General features: G+C 37.9%; 1 protein-coding gene across 3 annotated transcripts; it reads left to right on the top strand.

Annotated features, from left to right (window-relative positions):
* The first annotated feature begins 2,243 nt into the window (after positions 1 to 2,243).
* Positions 2,244 to 15,590, top strand: frmd6 (FERM domain containing 6). Of its 3 annotated transcripts, none has more exons than XM_056761282.1 (15): positions 2,244 to 2,652; positions 7,976 to 8,308; positions 8,398 to 8,488; positions 9,087 to 9,166; positions 9,251 to 9,327; positions 9,466 to 9,652; positions 10,311 to 10,466; positions 10,544 to 10,609; positions 10,703 to 10,771; positions 10,924 to 11,098; positions 11,585 to 11,893; positions 12,241 to 12,366; positions 12,774 to 12,865; positions 13,292 to 13,355; positions 13,497 to 13,685. In XM_056761282.1, the coding sequence occupies exons 2-15, from the start codon at positions 8,210 to 8,212 to the stop codon at positions 13,553 to 13,555; spliced, it is 1,650 nt and encodes a 549-aa protein (XP_056617260.1). In that variant the 5' UTR covers positions 2,244 to 2,652; positions 7,976 to 8,209; the 3' UTR covers positions 13,556 to 13,685. The 3 variants fall into 3 exon arrangements, 2 of the variants coding, with proteins under 2 accessions (XP_056617260.1, XP_056617259.1); XR_008908397.1 differs by having other exon boundaries at positions 2,245 to 2,652; positions 13,264 to 13,355; positions 13,497 to 13,576; XM_056761281.1 differs by lacking the exon at positions 13,292 to 13,355 and having other exon boundaries at positions 2,246 to 2,652; positions 13,497 to 15,590.
* Positions 15,591 to 18,164: the final 2,574 nt, after the last annotated feature.

The raw sequence follows: 18,164 nt of genomic DNA, 5'->3' as shown, positions 1-18,164 counted from the left end.
CAGCTGGCAATTGTGAATAGAAGTAAATATGAACATGTGTTCTTTGAGTCACCCAATAGCTTTAGCAGTACACTCCTAAAGGTGGTGTATGACAGATCATGCATTTTTTATGAATGAGATATGCACACCTTTCAACAGGAATGATTCTTTGATGATGCCTACATTCAGTATGCTTAACCTTGTCCTGACCTGTCTGTGTACTTGGATAAGTATTAAAACTATTATGTGAATGTAAATGTGTCTATGCAAACTGCGACACAGTAAATATCTCCACGATGAATTGTATAAGATGCTTACTGATAGAACAGGATCTTCTGTGAGAACATCAAGAAATCTAGATTACGCCAGCAATCTAGGACAGCAGACACTGACTCACTTTCTATTCTGAAGTGTATAAAACGTCGCTTTATAAAAATTTAGGGTAGCATATGTCCTCAAGCATTGCTAATATTTTACTATAGGGATTGGGATATAAAAACATCTTCCTGACCATTTTTTCACTCGCATTATTTTTTTCAAATTTGTTCTAAAAGAATTGTTGCGCATGTGAGGTGAAAAATGAGAGACCTGGTTTAATCCAGCTCATCAGGGATGACACAAACACACAGGAATTCAGGTCACACATAATGTACACAGCTTTACTCTTACAGTTGAAAGGCATCTACAGGCATCTGTTTCAGCAGGTTAAGACCAACAAATGAATAACAGTTGTTTTGTGTGTTACAGAAACACAATCTCCTTAATCTATAGCAACAAGAGACTAAAGCATACAACAGAATAGAAATCCCTTAAAAAACCTTATATTTGCACAGGCATTGGAATTGTGAAAATGGTGATACAGTATTTTATTAATTAAATTAATTTGGTTTGTTTGTGTGTGAACAGAAAGAGACGTGTAAATCACATGAACAAACCCAAATGCTCTTTGTTTTGTGTCTTTGACCCTTTGTGTGACTACTGTACGCTTGGTCTTCAGCGAAACCAAATATGATGCTTTCATTCTTTTGCCGTGTCGCTGAACTCCAAACTGCACACAGAAACCCAAACAGGATCAAATATTTACTTAAATCCTCTTCTGCAACACAAACAACAACATTACTCACATTTTCCCAATCAGAACTCAAACCTGAAAAACTCATGAACCTTGTGTTTCCCAACATGCCATGCAAACTCTTAAAGGAACAGTTCACCTTAATTGAAAATTCTATCTTTCAGTTTTCACAAATCTGTTTTCATTTCATTGTTCTGAGTGACACCCCAAAAAGTGATTTAACAGGTCAAATAACATTTTACAAGCTTGGTTTCTTCTTCATTAATTCAAGACAGATTAGCGACTAAACAAACAATTTGTATGTTTCATTGCCCCACAGTTATTATTCGTTAACCATCTGAGTGCAGGACATTTATTAATTCGTTAACATTAAGGACTCATTACGAGGAATCTCATACAACATGTCTTCCCCTCAAAGGTAAAATGAAGACAAACACACTCAGCAGTGAGTTTGTGTATTCTCACGCCCTTGTGAATTTCACACAAGGTCATGACCTGAAACCATCACCATTTGTTCTTTCTTTTCGAGTTAGTTTCCCCTTCACTGCTTTCCCCAATTGAGGAATTAACTCAGGTGTAAACAAAAAACCCTGCAATTTTAACCTGAACGCTTAATACTAACCCTAATCCCTCCGATAAAAATACACTTTTAATGGCAAAACCTTTTTATTGTGGTTCCTCTACCAGGGAGCCAGGGCCGACAAGGGGGTCTTAATAAACTTCGAAGTGGTCCTGAAGTCAAAATGGTTGTGAACCACTACTATCTCAACCATTTAATCGTTTTTTGCCACGGAGACAAAGTGATGTAAAGTTGGGAATGAAATAAAGGATGACACAAAATTGTGCAAAACAACAATAACCGAATCATGATCGGTTCGTTCTCGCCCACGATCACTGCTTGCCCAATTTCCGCTACTTGCGCAAACGTCCCCCTCTCGCGCTCAGCATTCCCAGTTCTCATGCCCATCCCACTACACCATCCCGATCCTACTACAGTAAAGGCTTTCCTTATGAATATGCATTACGTAAAGAGACGTTCGTCTAATAAGCCTTCCCGATTGGTTGCAGCAATAGGCGGTGCCCACCAGGCGAATCCTATCACGCGAAAAGCTCGACTCAAGAATATCAATTTAGACGGTTACCAAGCAACGTATCCATGAACTAATTAATATTCATGAGCTAAGTCCTTGCAGTTGTACTAGGAGTCGTCATTTATTCTGCAGGCTTGAGGTAAGGGCATGTTGGGCAGCCGTGGACACTACCAACGTCAGCTTCAGAGGGGTGGTCTTACTTATACGCTCGGGTAAATGTAAACACACAGACTGCACAATTTTAGCACAGTCGATGCAGCGCGTTTGAAAATTGAGGGAGAGAGGTACAGTTTAGCAGACGTGTTTCCGGCCCATTCCTTTGCTTTTTGTCACCCCTCCTACACAAGCTTGGGAAATTCCCTCCACATGTATAGTGGTTTGTGAGTTTTGGGGAGCACGATGGGGTTGAGTTCGCGGCTCGGCATAATGTGCTAGATTGGCGAGCACGGGAAAGATTCAAAGCAGGAGTTACATTGGACGTGTGTTTGGAAATACTTCAGGACCAAGAAGGTAGGTTTCATCGGTTTAACTTTATTTTTTTCCTTCGATACAGTGGCCCCGGGGTTTAGAGAGGGTTCGGGCTCCTTGCATTTCTCAAATAACTTATTCTACGTGGCAGCGGGGGCCGCAGAAACACACGCACACCCAAACACGGGGAAAAAGAGGATGGAGCTTCGAAAAAACACAAGAGACTGTCTGCAATTAGCTATGTTGACAAAATGTACAACGGGAATCACAGCAAAAATGGCAATTTTTTTAATACAACTAACGTTAGTGTTACTGGCATAATATAGTAAGTTAGTAGATGTGTATAACACCAGTTTCTATTTAAAAGTAATCAAAAATAATAGAAGGACTTCTCGAAAGTTTCCAAAACTGTACCCACTAGGATTTGACAGTTATTTAACAAAAATACAAAATAAAACGAGTTTCAGGAAAGGCTGGTTACTATGGGGCATGTGTGCGTTTTTAGTACGTACATCCTTGTTAAAGTTCACGATCCTACCTTTAGGACATACTTTGACATTTCCTGGCTATTTCTGGAGCAATGTGATGGTACTTTGGTTGGTTTGTAGCACCCAGCAAGTTAAATGGCCTACATAACCCTGGGGTTATACGGAGTCCAAAGTAAGGTCTGCAGTAAGGAGACATACTGGCTGGGCTCAAAACTCAACTGCCCACCCAGGCAACATTTCTGACCACTGTGGTTATGCCAAACAAAGTGTTAAAAGTCTAGTTAAACTATTTATTTTAAAATGGAAGTTATTTAAAAAAAGTTTTACAAGATTATTTGTATTTGGGGTCTCCAACAGGAACAAAATGTTGGTGTTAAATATGAATAAATGAAAAGTATTTTCCGCACTGTAGGTGAACACCACTGCTTGTTTTCATTTGTATGTTTTTTTTATTGTAATTTTTTGTTCTCCATGGGATCAAAATGACCCAAAACGGAAATAGCGCAAGCATGTTTTTGTGTTAAAACAGAAAATCAAAGCCTACAAATATGGGCTTGCTAACTTTCATTAGGTCCGTAACATACATTATATTTTTTTTGGAAAAAACTATTACTCTTACTATTATTGTTTACATGTCAAGCATAGGGGTCTCTGGGACCCCAGACAAACGGGAAGTAATCTGAGTCTCAACAAAACATGTGACTCATCATCTGCATCAGACCACAACACAAATCGGAAAAGATTCATTATTCTTTCTCTCTCTCACACACTCTCTCTCTTTCTCTCTCTCTCTCCTTCAAGATTCAAGAATGTTCACTATTTCCTTTTTGCGGTCAGGGCGGGTTTAATATTAGCGCTGTGAAACTCTATACTGACCTGTGTAAAGCCCTCACATTTATCCTGTCTAGAATTACATAGATTTTCTCTAAGAACTACATTTTTTAATGTGTTAACACATTGGAGGGTTGCTATTTAAGCGTTCAAAAGGGGGGTGTTCCATTGATTTGCACGCATTAATGTGTTTTTTAACTGTGATAATGTGTGATGTTGAGTTTGTTGTGTTATCATCTGGTAAAAAGTTTTTTAACAGCCTGTAAATCTAAACCAAAAGTATGCAGTACATGCTGTTTATTGTGATTTTGCTCAGTGTAGGGTTTCATTCTCATAGCTCTAAGTGTCAGATAACCTCGATACCGCATCATGAATGTAATGTGTTTGCTTGGATGCGGGCTTGCCTAAGTCTGCATGTAGTCACATCCTGTGTGAGTGTTGTCATATTGTTCCCCGTCCTGAGGTGAGGAATGATGAGGTCTAGTTTTGTATTGGATAGTGTTAAATGTGCTTTGTGTGTGTGTTTGTGTTCTTGTTTGTGGTGCCAGGAAGCATTTTGTGCCGTGCTTTGTTTCCCTTCCTTTTTTTTAACCCCAGGATGTTTTCTTTACCAAGCTGCCCTTCATTTGTGTGCGCGTGTATGTGGGTGTGTTTGGCAAACCACTGTCGCCTTAAGGGTAGCTAGAATAGATGCTCAAAAGTGATTTTTTTCCTCAGACGCTAAGCATTTCTGGGCTTACATGTCTATATGTGTGTATTGTAAAGCTGTGTTTTGAAGTGATTTTGGAGAGAAGGAGCATCAAATTACCTTGACTCGGAAGTGTCTCCTTATTTGAGTGTTTAATGATTAAGTATCCGGGCTGTTAACACAACAAAGGTAAAAGGTTGAACCTGGATGCAAAGAATTGCCCTTGAGCAAGACACTGAACCTATTGTAATGAATCTAAGGTAGTAGTCCAGTGGGTCTAAACCTGTATGCTAGCATTCTTCATGTTCTTTTCATTGTGTGTCTGCTAAAAACAAAAGAATATGTAGTAGTCACCCTCAAATCTGTATATATTTCTGATGAACACCGAAAGATATTTAGAAGAATGCTTGAAACCAAACAGTTCTTGGCCACCGTTGACTATCATTGTAAGAAAAATAGCTTTATACATTTCTTTGTTCTGTTGCACACAAAATAAGAAATTTTGAAGAACGTTGTATAGTAAAAAGTTCTGTGGCACCTTTGACTTCCATTTAAAAATTTCCTACTGTGGTAGTCAATGGTGGCCAAGATGTTTGGTTACAAGCATTGTTACAAAAATCTTTCTGTGGGTTCATCAGAATAAAGAAATTTATACAAATATAGAGTAAATGATGACATAATTTTTATTTCTGGGTGAAGTGTTCAACCTATTTTCATTTGAATAAAATTTTAATACAAATACAATATAATTGAATGAATTTGAACCTTTATTTCTTTTTGCCAGCGTGATGTGATCTTGATCTAGCTCTTCGTAATTCTGTTGTGTGGTTGAAGAAACATAATCTGACGTATTTTGTTGCACCTTTTTACCTTGAAAAGAAATCCTGCGCTCTGATTGGATGTCTTGTTGGCATTGTAGGAGTGGTACAGATGGATTTGTTTCAAAGCTCACGTTGGTAGTAGTAGGCTTACACTTGGTTACTCTGTTGTGTGTATATAAACCTGTTCCTTTGATGTGCATGTAGGCCCGGTTCATTGTGTATACCTTATTATTTAAACCTCAGAAATCATCTTTGTTTTGTGTTGTTTGCATGCATGTTTTCGTTACAATGTTGCTTAACACACTTCACGTTAACTGTGTAAAATCATCTTGGCAATTTTTGCCATTAGAGAATCTTGATGGCTTCTTTATAGCTGTAGATGAGGGCTCTAGACTAACATAATATGGATTTTAATAGCAGGTGTGAAGATGCTTTCTAAGGAACAGAGTCAGCGACATGAAAGGGTTCAGTTCATGTGCAGCCTCAGTTGAGAATCGCATTAAATAACTAAAGCGGGTTTGGGCATGCCGATTCCACCTAACAGTGGCATTTCCTTGCCTCTCTTTCTTCGCTGTTACTTGTTTCTTCTCTTGATAAATTGTGACATCTCTCTTTCTCTTTCTTCATGTCTTGAAGCCTTTGTTGACGTGGTTTCTGGATGTATCTGTTGGGAAGTAAAATCTCTCTGCAACTTGTTATAAGGCAGTAAAAACAAACCCCAGCACCTTAACAAACATCTGAGAAACGTTAGATTCAATCCCTGAAGGCAAGATGTTACAGGATGACAGCTGTCACGAAAATATTCAAATCATTATTGTCTGTTGCTGTGTCTGCATACAGATGTTAATTCGTCTCAATGAATAATCCAGGAAGTTTCTCTCCATCTTTCCACCAAAGGAATGTCATGCATAATGTCAAACAGGGATTCGCAAAACCACCTCCACTGCTGGTTTCATCCTGGCGTATACAGCACTGCCATCTTAAAACGGCCTCAAAATGTCACGCCGTGGATTGAAATCATTTGCGAGCAGTTTTTGAGACCCTTTTGAGTTGGCTGCCTATTTTTCTTTAACTACTAAATGTGTAGGTTTCTTTTAAAAAATGTTACGGGTCAAGCTCTCATTAAAAACAAACCAAAACATGGAAAGCCAAGACGTCATTGTCATCTTATGTATTAACATTATGCATGTGTAGTACATGTGGAACTGCATGTGTTTGTGAGAGAGAATCAAAGGCCTTCATTGTTGGAATGAGAAGCAGATGTTGGGTGGAATTCTCCTTACTGTGGCAAAATTTCCTTCTCTCTTTCTCAAGCACAGTTGTCTTTTTACAAATCTTTCTACAAATTCTTGCATCATATCGGCCCTGTTTGTAAAAAAATATACTTTTGTGTTTATCATTTTATTATTGTGTATGTGAAGGGGTACATTAAACTAATAGCTGGTTCTTTTTATTGAAAGAAGTGAGGCTGATCTTGTTCTATTTACACACCAAGTCAAGTTCCCAAAAAAACAAAAAGATCAGAAGTTTCAAATGTTTGTGTTGTGTAATAGATTTTCATTCCTGGTGGATTCCCTATTCATGGAGGGAAAAAAGATAAAAGTAAATTTTTGCTTATTGTAACACTTGCTAATGTGTCAGCTAAACATTGTAACTCTTTTTCTCTCTCTGTGTTTAACAGTATAAATATGATTATTAATTGAGAGAAATGTATCAGATATGCATCATGTCTTGATTGTGTCCTGCAGTCTTTTCTAACTTTGGGCATTAAATGTTAAACAAAGTCACAACAACTTGTTATATAGAGCAGAGTAGACTGTTTCATCAGACACACGTGCTGGTCAGAAGTTAAATTCCGGTCTGTGTTTGGTTGTAATGTTATCATTTGTTGTATATTTATTTATACTGATATTAATTTATATTCATATTTTATTGTATATCAGTTGTATTAAAACTATTCAACAGATATAGATTCTTAGTGGAGGTCTACCAGAAGTTAAGTAGGCCACATAACATTTATGTTATTGCTGCTGAATCTGATAGTTGTGATCTTTACTGATTGGTCAATTGCTTAGGTTTGTTCATTATGGATCTCACTGTGCAACACCCGTTTATAATCTTTGTTTTTGTTGCATAGCAATGCTCTGTTCCTGTTTAGTTGTCAGGGGCTAAATCTTATGTTAGAAGGATACTAAAAAAGAAAATTTTATTAACACATACTGTATTAATAATATTTTGTGGTGGTAACTGTTTTTTGAAAACAAATCCACAACAGGCTGTAAAATGCCGCTTGTTCCTTGTTGCTTAGAAAACTATTATCAAGTACAGCTGTTTTTGAGTTCCTCTTGTTGTCTTGTAGATGTCTTTTTCTGGGGATAATAAATTGAATCACTTCATGCTATCTGGACTGTTTTCTAGACATGTTCTTGCCAAACCATCAAACACATGATTTGCTTTTTACGTGTCATTTTAGAAAAGCATCGTTTAAAACGCGTCTTTTAATAATTGTGTATTTTATGTCTTTTTGTCTTTTTCAGACTTTGACATCAGGACTCTTGTGTTTTGTGTGCTCTGAGTGTGTGTCGATCCAAGAGAAACTGTTGCTTTGAAACTTTCGTGGGTGAGCTTGAGTTTCTCTGGTCACAGAGGGGGATCGTCTGTGTGTGTTTATGTATGTGTGTCGGAGTTATCTGATCCCATCATAAGTGGGAGGTGCTCAGGGGCGGAGCTCCAGCGAGGGGCAGAAATCTACAGGCTGCAGCCTCTCAAACATGAACAAACTGTCTTTCCACAATAACAAGATGATGCAGGACCGTCGGTGTGTGTGCGTGTTCCTCCCGAATGATGAAACGCTCAACGTCATTGTCAGTGTGAGTAAAGCTTTAACATTCAGTCCCAATCTTAGACACACACTATGTATTTCTCTTTTTGAAAATATTGTCTCATTTATCTCGCTCAGGTTAAGACTGTGTGTCAGGAGTTGTTGATGCAGGTGTGTGATCTACTCAGGTTGAAGGACTGTCATCTGTTCGGTCTCAGTGTTATTCAGAGTAAGAACAAAAACACACACCTTTAACAGCCTCATATTTCTTAAATGTTACCTTGGATCACTAAACCATTCAGAAGTAGCACAGGTGTATTTGTAGCAAAAGCCAGCAATTTGTTGTATTAGTCACAATGAAAAAAAAATTATGCCAAAAATCATTAGGATGTATGTAAAGATAATGTTCTATAAAGATATTTTGTAAATTTCCTACTGTAAATATATCAAAACTTAATTTTTGTGAGTGGATGCAGCACTTTTGGGTTCATCTAATCTACTCCCCACAACGTCATTACAGCAGAGTGTAAAAACAGACCTTCTTAGCAACAGCCTGCTACAGCTTCTCCGATGGACAACTTTATAGGGGATTTTCTCAATATTCAGATTTTTTGCACCCTCAGATTCCAGGTTTCAATTAGTATCTCAACCAAATGTTGTCCTATCGTAATCTTTTTGTGGTCCAGGGTCACATATGCTTATTTAAAACAGCATGAAATAGTACGTCAGCTCTTGTTTTTTGTCAGTTTATTTCCAAGTTGTTTTAAATGCTTTGATAAAATCTAATATGATCTCAATTGTGTTTTAATCATTCTTTTTTTTCCTAGATAATGAACACATATACATGGAACTGGGACAAAAACTGTCTAAATATTGTCCAAAAGAATGGAAACGCGAGGCTAGCAAGGTATCACTCATGCAGAGCATTTATCAGATGTTTAAGGGAACCTGAAAAATTTCATACTGACACACTTTTGTGTTTCCACTGTAGGGAATTGATCAATTTGGGCCTCCTATGATTGTTCACTTTAGAGCACAGTATTACGTGGAAAATGGCAGACTTATTAGGTGAGATCTCTTTCTTTATCTCAGACACAGAAATGCATTACATAAACGCAAACAAACAATTAAACCACACTGCAGGTGATGAATTACATGTTCTCAATCTTAATCATTTTCTGTCTTCTATTTCTGTCTGTATTTTAGTGATCGGGTGGCGCGCTATTATTACTATTGGCATCTGCGGAAGCAGGTCCTGCAGTCTCAGTGCATCCAGAGAGAGGAGGCTTATTTCCTGCTTGCTGCATCCGCGCTGCAGGCCGACCTGGGGAACTTCAAACGCAACAAACACTTTGGTTCCTATTTCCAGCCGGAAGCTTATTTTCCCTCTTGGGTGAGTCTGCACAGCATCCACCATTAAAGCGCTTTCTTGTGAATCATTATGCTGATCAGACCTGTAAAATGCTTGCGTTCTCTCTGACCACCCTCTGTGAGTGAGGTTTATGGGCCACACTGTGCCGTCCCGAAATATTTCTGCAACATTGAACAACGTCTTTGCAAGAAGAAACTTCATTCGTCAGTGCATTGAGCTTAAAAATAATGAAGAGCTTTTATAGAAAATCTGGGTGCATTAGCTAAAGACATCCAGTGATGTGCTGTCAGCTGGGAACAAATGGGCTGAATCGTTCCTATTGCTGCAGGATGTTTCGCTGCAGTCGGATTGCAAAAAACAACTGATAGTTATTAAAAGGAACAAGTTTGGAAAATGTAATGCTGTAAATAATATTTTTTATCCTTAATATTTATGTAATTTTAAAAATGCATTTTATATTAAGCATCACATTTTGGAAATACGTTATCTCTTTCAACAAAGAAGCGAAAATGTGACAAAATTTTTGTCCTGTGTCAGCTGCCATAGTGCTTCGAAAGGGAGGGGTGAAATGAGCCGTTGATTGGAATTCACAACCTCACCACTAGATGCTGCTAAAATCTCTATATTGGTCCTTAAGATAATAATTAAAAGCCCTGTCTTAATATTATATTTTTTCTAGGTGATTGCGAAGAGAGGATGTGACTATATTCTCCGTCACATTCCAAACATGCACAAAGAGCAGTTCGCACTCACTGCATCAGAAGCCCAGATGAAGTACATTAAAGAAGCAGCGCTCCTGGACGATGTGGCTGTTCATTATTATCGTCTTTACAAGGTTTGTGGAGAGCTCTGATTGTTCTTGTATATGTGCGAGTGTTCAGATTTTTTGCCTAATGTGAATTATTTTGGCAGGATAAAAAGGAACTGGAAGCCTCTTTAACTCTGGGACTCACCTTACGTGGAATTCAGGTTTTTCAGGTATGTTTTTGGTTATAAGTGAGGTTATACAGCTGCCTTTGAACTTGATGTTATGCATTTCTTTGATGTGGTCATTTCTGTTTGTTTGTTCAGAATGTGGGAACCGTCAGGCAGCTCTTGTATGATTTCCCCTGGACCAACGTGGGAAAACTGGTGTTCGTGGTCAGTAGAATGAAATGCTTTTCAACATTCAGTTAATAGATTCTAAAATATTAAACTTGTTTATGTATGAAGGAAGAAAAAGCTTGTTTCATTAGTTGCACTACCTGATGCTGCTAACCTGACATGCAGCTTTTACTCGATTTCTTTTCAAGGGAAAGAGGTTTGAGATTCTTCCTGATGGTTTGCCCTCTGCGAGGAAGCTCATCTATTACACAGGCTGTCCTCTGAGGTCCCGACACCTCCTACAGCTGCTCAGCAACAGCCATAGACTGTTCATGAACCTACAACCTGTGCTGAAACAGGTTCGACGTCTGGAGGAAAATGAAGGTATCTTGAAAAGAGAAAGTTGGATAAGCTATCACCTATGATAAAGTCAGACGGATTGATACATTATCAGTCAAGATATGTTTTATTGAAAGATTAAAAAGCACTGGGTTAAGAAGAATGTAAATATCTTTATCTTAATCTTAATAAGTAAATCCACAGGATGTAATGACTTAAGTTCAATTTCTCCTCTTAGGAAAGTGATCCAAGAGACATGAAACTAGGGCAGCTGATCAAATATACAATGTATTAGTCATTTCACAAAGGAAGTAGACAGGAAGTATATAATAGAGACAGGAAACCGCAGTGCAGGTGATGGCGAACAGGATCAGGATCAGGAAGTGACCTATAGCTCAGCCTCGCAATGCTTTTGTGTGATATGTTGTTGCGCTGTCTAGGTGATCACGTTTTTTTTATTATTATTTGAAGTACACTGACATTTAGAATGAAGTTGATGTGATAAACATGAAACTATGTGTGTGTTTTCAGAAAAGAAGCAGTACAGGGAGTCATACATCAGTGACGCACTGGAGGTGGACATGGATCATTTAGATCAGCGTTCGCGGGCCAGCGGCAGCAGCGTGGGCAGCACGTCACGTCCCAATCCCTTTTCACGACACTCCAGCACGAGTCACGGCAGCTCCCGGACATCTGGGGTCGACACAGATAGTTTTCGTACTCCTACAAACACTGCCCACAGACCACTGAGAACGCACTCGTCCTCCAACACCAGCCACGCCAGTACACACACGTCCGGTATTGAGAGCAGCAGCAAGGAGCACTGCTTGGATGAAGATGGTATAATGCATAAACACAATGCTTACATGTGCTAATGTTTTCTGCAATAAGAGTTGTCGATTACTCTAGACCAGCTCTAAAAACTATTCAGTTACTACTGATACTGGTCTACTAGTATAAGGTATCTCCATATTTTATGATTTATATTTTTGTCTTAAATATTAAATATTTTTGTCTTAAAAGTAGCTTTTTTATTTTTCTATTTTCTGAAAAAAGCTAATTTGAAAATCCAAGGTTTCAGATTGGCTGCGGCAATATATATAAGACACATTCATATGGAGACTTTTTGAGCAGTCGAGGCTGTAGCTCTTAGCACTGAATGTGTGTGCACGTTTGTGTTTTGTTAGAGATTGAGATGTTGGTTGATGATCCGAAAAGCTGTGAAGATCTTGATGAATTAGATCTTAACCAGGAGCTGTGTATCCACATCACAGAAGAAATGCTGACATCAGCACAGAACAACGGCTGCTCCGGTATGTATAAGCAAACAGTCATGTGCACAAATTTCGCTAATGCTAATATACACTCATTGCGTAATGTAAAACTACTGGAAACCCCTGATCCCATCCTTATCCCCACAACGAATGACAAATTATTTACAAGTTATTCAAATATAAATGTCGGAGAGTTTATAAACATTTCACTTAAATTTGTGATATGAATACACAGTGCTCATAAACGGCTGTTTTGCTTGGTGTCATTACTGTGGATTTTAAATTTGACTTCTTTTCAATTGTAAAATATTTACATCAACAGAGTATTTAGAAAAGTATGCCAATGTAAATAAATAAATAAACACAGTCGTGTTTGTAATGTAATTCAAAGTTATTTGGAAAATGAATGTGAATGCGGCTCGTGTGGGTTTTATATTTGTGTTCAGGGTTAGTGGTGAAGGAAGTCAGTTCCTCCACATCCAGCTCATCAGAGACAGTCGTGCGAATGAGAGGCCAGAGCATCGAATGTCTCCCCCAGGTGACACACTCGTGCACACACAAGCAGCTGGCACCTAAACACCAACATAACACAAAAACACGCGTTTGTATGCATTCCAACAGCTGTTAATTCAAACCGCCTTGAAAAGATAGTTCACACCAAAATAAATGTCATCATTTATTAACCCTCATGTCGCTCAAAACCTCTCTTGTGAAACATGAAAGAGCATCCTGGAATGGAAGACCTGTTGTTTATGCAGCGATTTGGAATGACATGATCGTGAGTAAATGATGACAGAATTAAAATGTTCGGGTGAACTATCCCTTCAACCAAGGAATGTTAAAGGGCTGTTCTACACTGATGTGGTGCAGGACGTCAATCTGCATTTTGAGCTGTTTCATTCTACTGTTCAGTAATGCTGTAATCTCTTTTAACAGTGCTGGTAACCCCACTTCCTCTTAACAGTATTTGTTTAGGGCAGCCTTACCCTACACCCAACAGCATTGTCGTTTCTCATCTGTGAACTCATGTGAGTGTACAGCTAACCGCTCTCAGAGATTTTAGGGTTAGTCGAGAGTTAGTGTAGTCTGTGTACAGTAGCGTGTTTGTTTTGCAGGTTGTTAGTTTCATACGTGCTGAATTCTGTTTTGTTCTATTTGTGTTTTTTCAGACGGCGATGGGCAGGAAGGGGCAGAGCTCCACAGATCGACACAGCCAGTCACTGGATGATGTTCGTCTCTTCCAGAGAAACTGTCAGGAGTGGGCGGAGCTTTGTCAGGACACCGCACACAGTTATACGTTCGGCTGCGAACCGGACCTGGGGGAGGCCAGCAGCAAGTACCAAGGACTTGCGGACCAGTGTGCTGGTATCCGGAATAACCAGCATGTGTTTGGCATCAAGAGAACCAGCAAGTATTTCTCTCTGGATCTTGACAGGGAGGATCTGACCGTAGGGCACCTGAACAGTGAAGCAGAGCCTGAGTTTGTGGTGTGATGCAGAGGATTGAAAAGAGCCCCAGAACAAATCAAGAATTACGGGATGCTATTGTTACAAGAGTAGTTCTCCAACAATGAAAGTTGTGTCATCATTTACTCACACTCGTGTCATTTGAAATCAATAGAAAGTGATTTTCTTTCAGCTGTAAGCTATTTAGGTTTATTTATGTTATGTAGCTGTCGAAAAGGGCTGTCAGTGGTTCATATGACTTCTGTGCTAAGTCTTTTGAAGTCATTCGATAGCTTTGTGTGAAAATAGACTGAAAAATCGAATATTTATTTGCAGAAAATGTATTTCATGCATTTGGAAATTCACGTAAGATTTGAATCCATTCACTACCGCTGTATAGAAAGAGCATTCTTCTAAATCTGATTTTGCGTTCTGTTGTAGAAAGAAAACCATACAGCTTTTGGAAAGACACATAATAATGTTGTGAGTAAATGATATCAGAATTTACATGATTCCTTGAACTATTCCAAAAAAGTCATTAGCGTGTGTGCGTGAGTGTCTGAAGAACTGCACCATCTTAATGCCAAAAATACTAAAATCAAGAAGCTGCATTACCAAAGCATTCAGAGGTGTGTGTGTGTGTGTGTGTCGGTGCTGGCTTCCCTAACCCATAGTGCCTTAAAACACTACGCAGGTTCTCAAACTAAAGTTTCTGCACTCTCGGTTTACTCCATTCATTAAACCATCCACCCTCGTTTCCAAGGAGCACCCCACTCCTGTCTCCAAGAATAACACTAAACCTTATGAGCTTTTGGGGATTGTGGGAGCTGAATCATGTTAGCATTATAATCGGAGGGCAAGAGACGGGGCGTGCTGATGCGTTGGAGGAACGGCCGATGGTATTTTTGGCCAGTGTGGCTTTTGTACACAGCCAATACTGGAGCTGCTCAAGGGGTAAAGAAACTGTCTTCCATCAGAACTGTTTCTTCAGACTTTCTCCAACTGGAACTTGTGTGCGGAGCGTAGTTATTTCTTTATGACGTTTTCTAAAGAATGACTGCTGTGGATTTTTATGGTGTGTTGCCTGTCAGTATTAAGCTGTTATGGGAGACAGTATTAGAAACCTTATGTAAAGGTTATGCGATGCATTTCTTCCATCTAAATGAGTGTGTGTACACGTTCAAAGGAAGGTCAACATAAATATTAATGAAGCATATCTTATTTGAGCGTAATGTGTATAGATGATGCAGTGTAGATCAGTGCAGAGCACTGTATTACAAGGGAACCCATTTTTGTCCAAATAAAAGCTTCTTTCTTTTCAGGTTTGCTGTTTGGAGGTCTTAAGAGAAACGGCACTTTATAGTTCATGTGCGACTAACGGAGACACAAGTATTACATCTTTTTATTCCCCACAAACTTTAATTTCTTTTCCCTGAACTCCCTTTGAGACAGCAGTGATAAACAAATTTTCACATTTTGGTCAGTTATATAGCTGTCTTAAAATATTTTTCACCCCACATGATTAATGGAAAGTTTGAGTGTTTTGGAGTTAAAATCAGATTTTATGGTGATGTTAGTCATGAATCAGTTCTGTGTGAAAATGAAAGCCTATCATACATGGACCCCATGTTATGTTTGCAGCTAGACGTTGTCCTTTCTGTGAAAGGAATTCCCTACATGACAATGAAATGAGATTTTCCCTGATGGTTTGAAGACCCGTATAAATCTGTTCCCACATTGAAATGTATTCTGTGCCTTGCAGGTGCCAAAGTCCTCAAATGTTTGCAATAAAAGGTACCTTCATTTGTAACTTCTGCATGGATTCGTCTGTATTTTTTTTTTTAAAGGTAGCAGAAAAAGGCAACTTTATTTTCATATTTGATTTGTTGGTTGAAATAAAATCCAAAGAAGCAAATTCCAAAATTAACCCTTATATGGTGTTTTGTTACTAAGCCTAAGGTCTAGTGAACCCACATAAAAAATATTTAAGAAAATAGCAAGCCACATAAGCAGGATATATGTTTAAAATTTGTCTGAAATTACATTTACGAAGAAGGTCCAATTCATTTTTAGTCCAAGAAAAAATAAAGTCATTTTTTATTAAAAATAGATACATTTTTTGTAAACTCTGGAAATTGGTTATTATAACCAGAAAGACGTCATTAAAATAAATTATATTATTTTATCTTTAAATGTATTTATAGAATAATATTACTGATGTCGATTTTTTACAGTTTTTCTCAGTTAATTTATTGCAGCATTTTCTGTGTATATTACAGCAATACAATGTACCATAAACTGACACTTAAGCACAATCAAGCAATTATATTATATAAAATGTATATATTATATTTAAAACTTTATATGGCACTACTATTGATGTCTAAAGAGTATTAATGACATATCTTTTCTGAGTGATATGGGCCATTGGAAAGTTTACTAGTTGTCACAACATTCATATTCAGTCTTGCCCTTATGTAGTCTAAACTGTATCTTATCTGCAAAAGCATGTCTGGATGATATCTTTTGTGCTTATTCTTATTGCTCGTGCAGAATGGTTAAAATGCTGAGTCCCGGCCATGCCCCTCAGCTCTGTGACATCCTTTTGGAGCCATCGTATCTCTCTGGATGTAAATTATGATAGAGAGAGACAAAAAACAAACACTAATCTCAACTCTGCCAACTCTGCCAAGGCTTCTTTGAACACTTGAGCAGTTTGTAATCTCTGAGGAATTCAGACCTAGGATGGAATGTAAAGAAGCACTTTTTCACACATTTAAAAATGCAAATATGATGACATCAAAGTAAAAACTTTTTAAAAGCAAACCTACCAACATCTGATTAAATATTAAACCATGCAATAATTAGTCCATAATAAAACATGTTAAATAGAATTGTAGGAATCAAGTTGAAATGATTATTGTGACGCCCAGCAGAGGGCGACAATGCTCACTAATAAAGAAATTACACCATCAACGTTTGTTTACTTTTGTTCAATGTTATAGAATGTTGTTAGTTGTAAAAATCTTAACATATTGACCAACTACTGTATCTATGTCAAGATTCGAGGTCTGTCATCTACTTTTTAATTCCCCCTGATAGTAATTCGAATTATTTCTATGATAAGTCCATGGCTGTTATTTTTTATGTGACTTATTATCATTTGTTTGGGTAAATTGTTAACTAATGCAATAGTTTTTCTCCTTTAAATATCTCCTTTAATATACCATTTTTTAAGTCTGAAACCAAAGATGGTTTAAATAAAAACGTGTGACAGACAGAAAAATAAAAAAACTGAAATTGCACTCCCTTAACAAAGAGAAGATATTAAAAATGTGCTCAAACAGATTTCTGATAATGAGTTTTACTTTTGTGATTCTGGGGCTCATCGTCTATTTGCTTACCTTATTAAATCTGAATAATAACAAAGCTTGTCATTAGCAGTAACGAGAGTGAAATAACCTTATTTAACAAAAGTTTCGTACCTGGTAGACAATTTGGGAGAGAGTTCGAGTAACCTTTTCCACAGTTCAATTAAAGTTAGACAAAAAAAGTCAGTTATCATTTCAATGATTACAATATGTTATCAACAGAACTCTCTCTCTCTCTCTCTCTCCCCCCCTCTCTCTCTCTCTCCCTCTCTCTGTTTGTCGTTCTCGTTTTTCTTGTGCCTGTACGTGACTATCTATTAATGTATAAGTGGTTCCTGGAAACTGTGTTCGCTTAGGATTTTCAGAAATTCTCAGTGGTGCTCAAACACTCATGTATAGGCTTCTGATGGTCTGCTTTGGTGCTCTGAAGGGCCAGCAGGTGGCGATGGTGTTTTGTACTTTATAGACGTTTTTGTCAACATTTCGTCTTCATCTCGGACTTGTTAGACATGTTTGTTTCTGGCTAATCACCAAACAAATGTATGTGAATAGAGAAGCATTTAAATAATTGCTTTTATTGCATTTCAACTGCTTTCGTTAGTACTGCATAACCTATAATAAAGCTCTGAATGTGAGTTTGTGTCACTTGGATTCTTTCTGATAAAGAGATGTAAAGAGTACCTGAAAACCATACATAAGTAATAGTACAGTAACCTTGCCGTGAAAATTGCAAGTTACAAGTCGCCAATTCCAAAACGACTCGAGTAAACGTCTTAGGCCCGGTGCAGACGAGGTTTATGTCTAGTCACAGACTAAAATGAATGTTTGACCTCTCGTAACTGAATATAACTTGCCCAGAAATATCTTAAAATATGTTACTGCCATTGTTTTGTCTCAAGATGCACCCCATTGTATTTTTCCAAGGCAATTTTATAAAAGCGACATAAATATCTTATTTCAACTAAGTTATAGTCCTGGCTTAAACTAAGCCGTGTCTGCGAAACAGGGCCTTAGATCATAT

Source organism: Triplophysa dalaica, chromosome 11, assembly GCF_015846415.1.
Source record: "Triplophysa dalaica isolate WHDGS20190420 chromosome 11, ASM1584641v1, whole genome shotgun sequence".
In the NCBI taxonomy this organism is placed as follows: domain Eukaryota; kingdom Metazoa; phylum Chordata; class Actinopteri; order Cypriniformes; family Nemacheilidae; genus Triplophysa; species Triplophysa dalaica.
Note: the sequence above shows the minus strand (reverse complement) of the source record. Positions and strands in the feature narration are given on the sequence as shown.

Bases quoted from the DNA above. Each gene is read 5' to 3' on its own strand.
- frmd6 (XM_056761281.1), top strand. From the start codon at position 8,210: ATGAACAAACTGTCTTTCCACAATAACAAGATGATGCAGGACCGTCGG. The intron at 8,309-8,397 runs GTGAGTAAAGCT...TATCTCGCTCAG, and splicing joins CGCTCAACGTCATTGTCAGT to GTTAAGACTGTGTGTCAGGA. The intron at 10,610-10,702 runs GTATGTTTTTGG...TTGTTTGTTCAG, and splicing joins GTGGAATTCAGGTTTTTCAG to AATGTGGGAACCGTCAGGCA.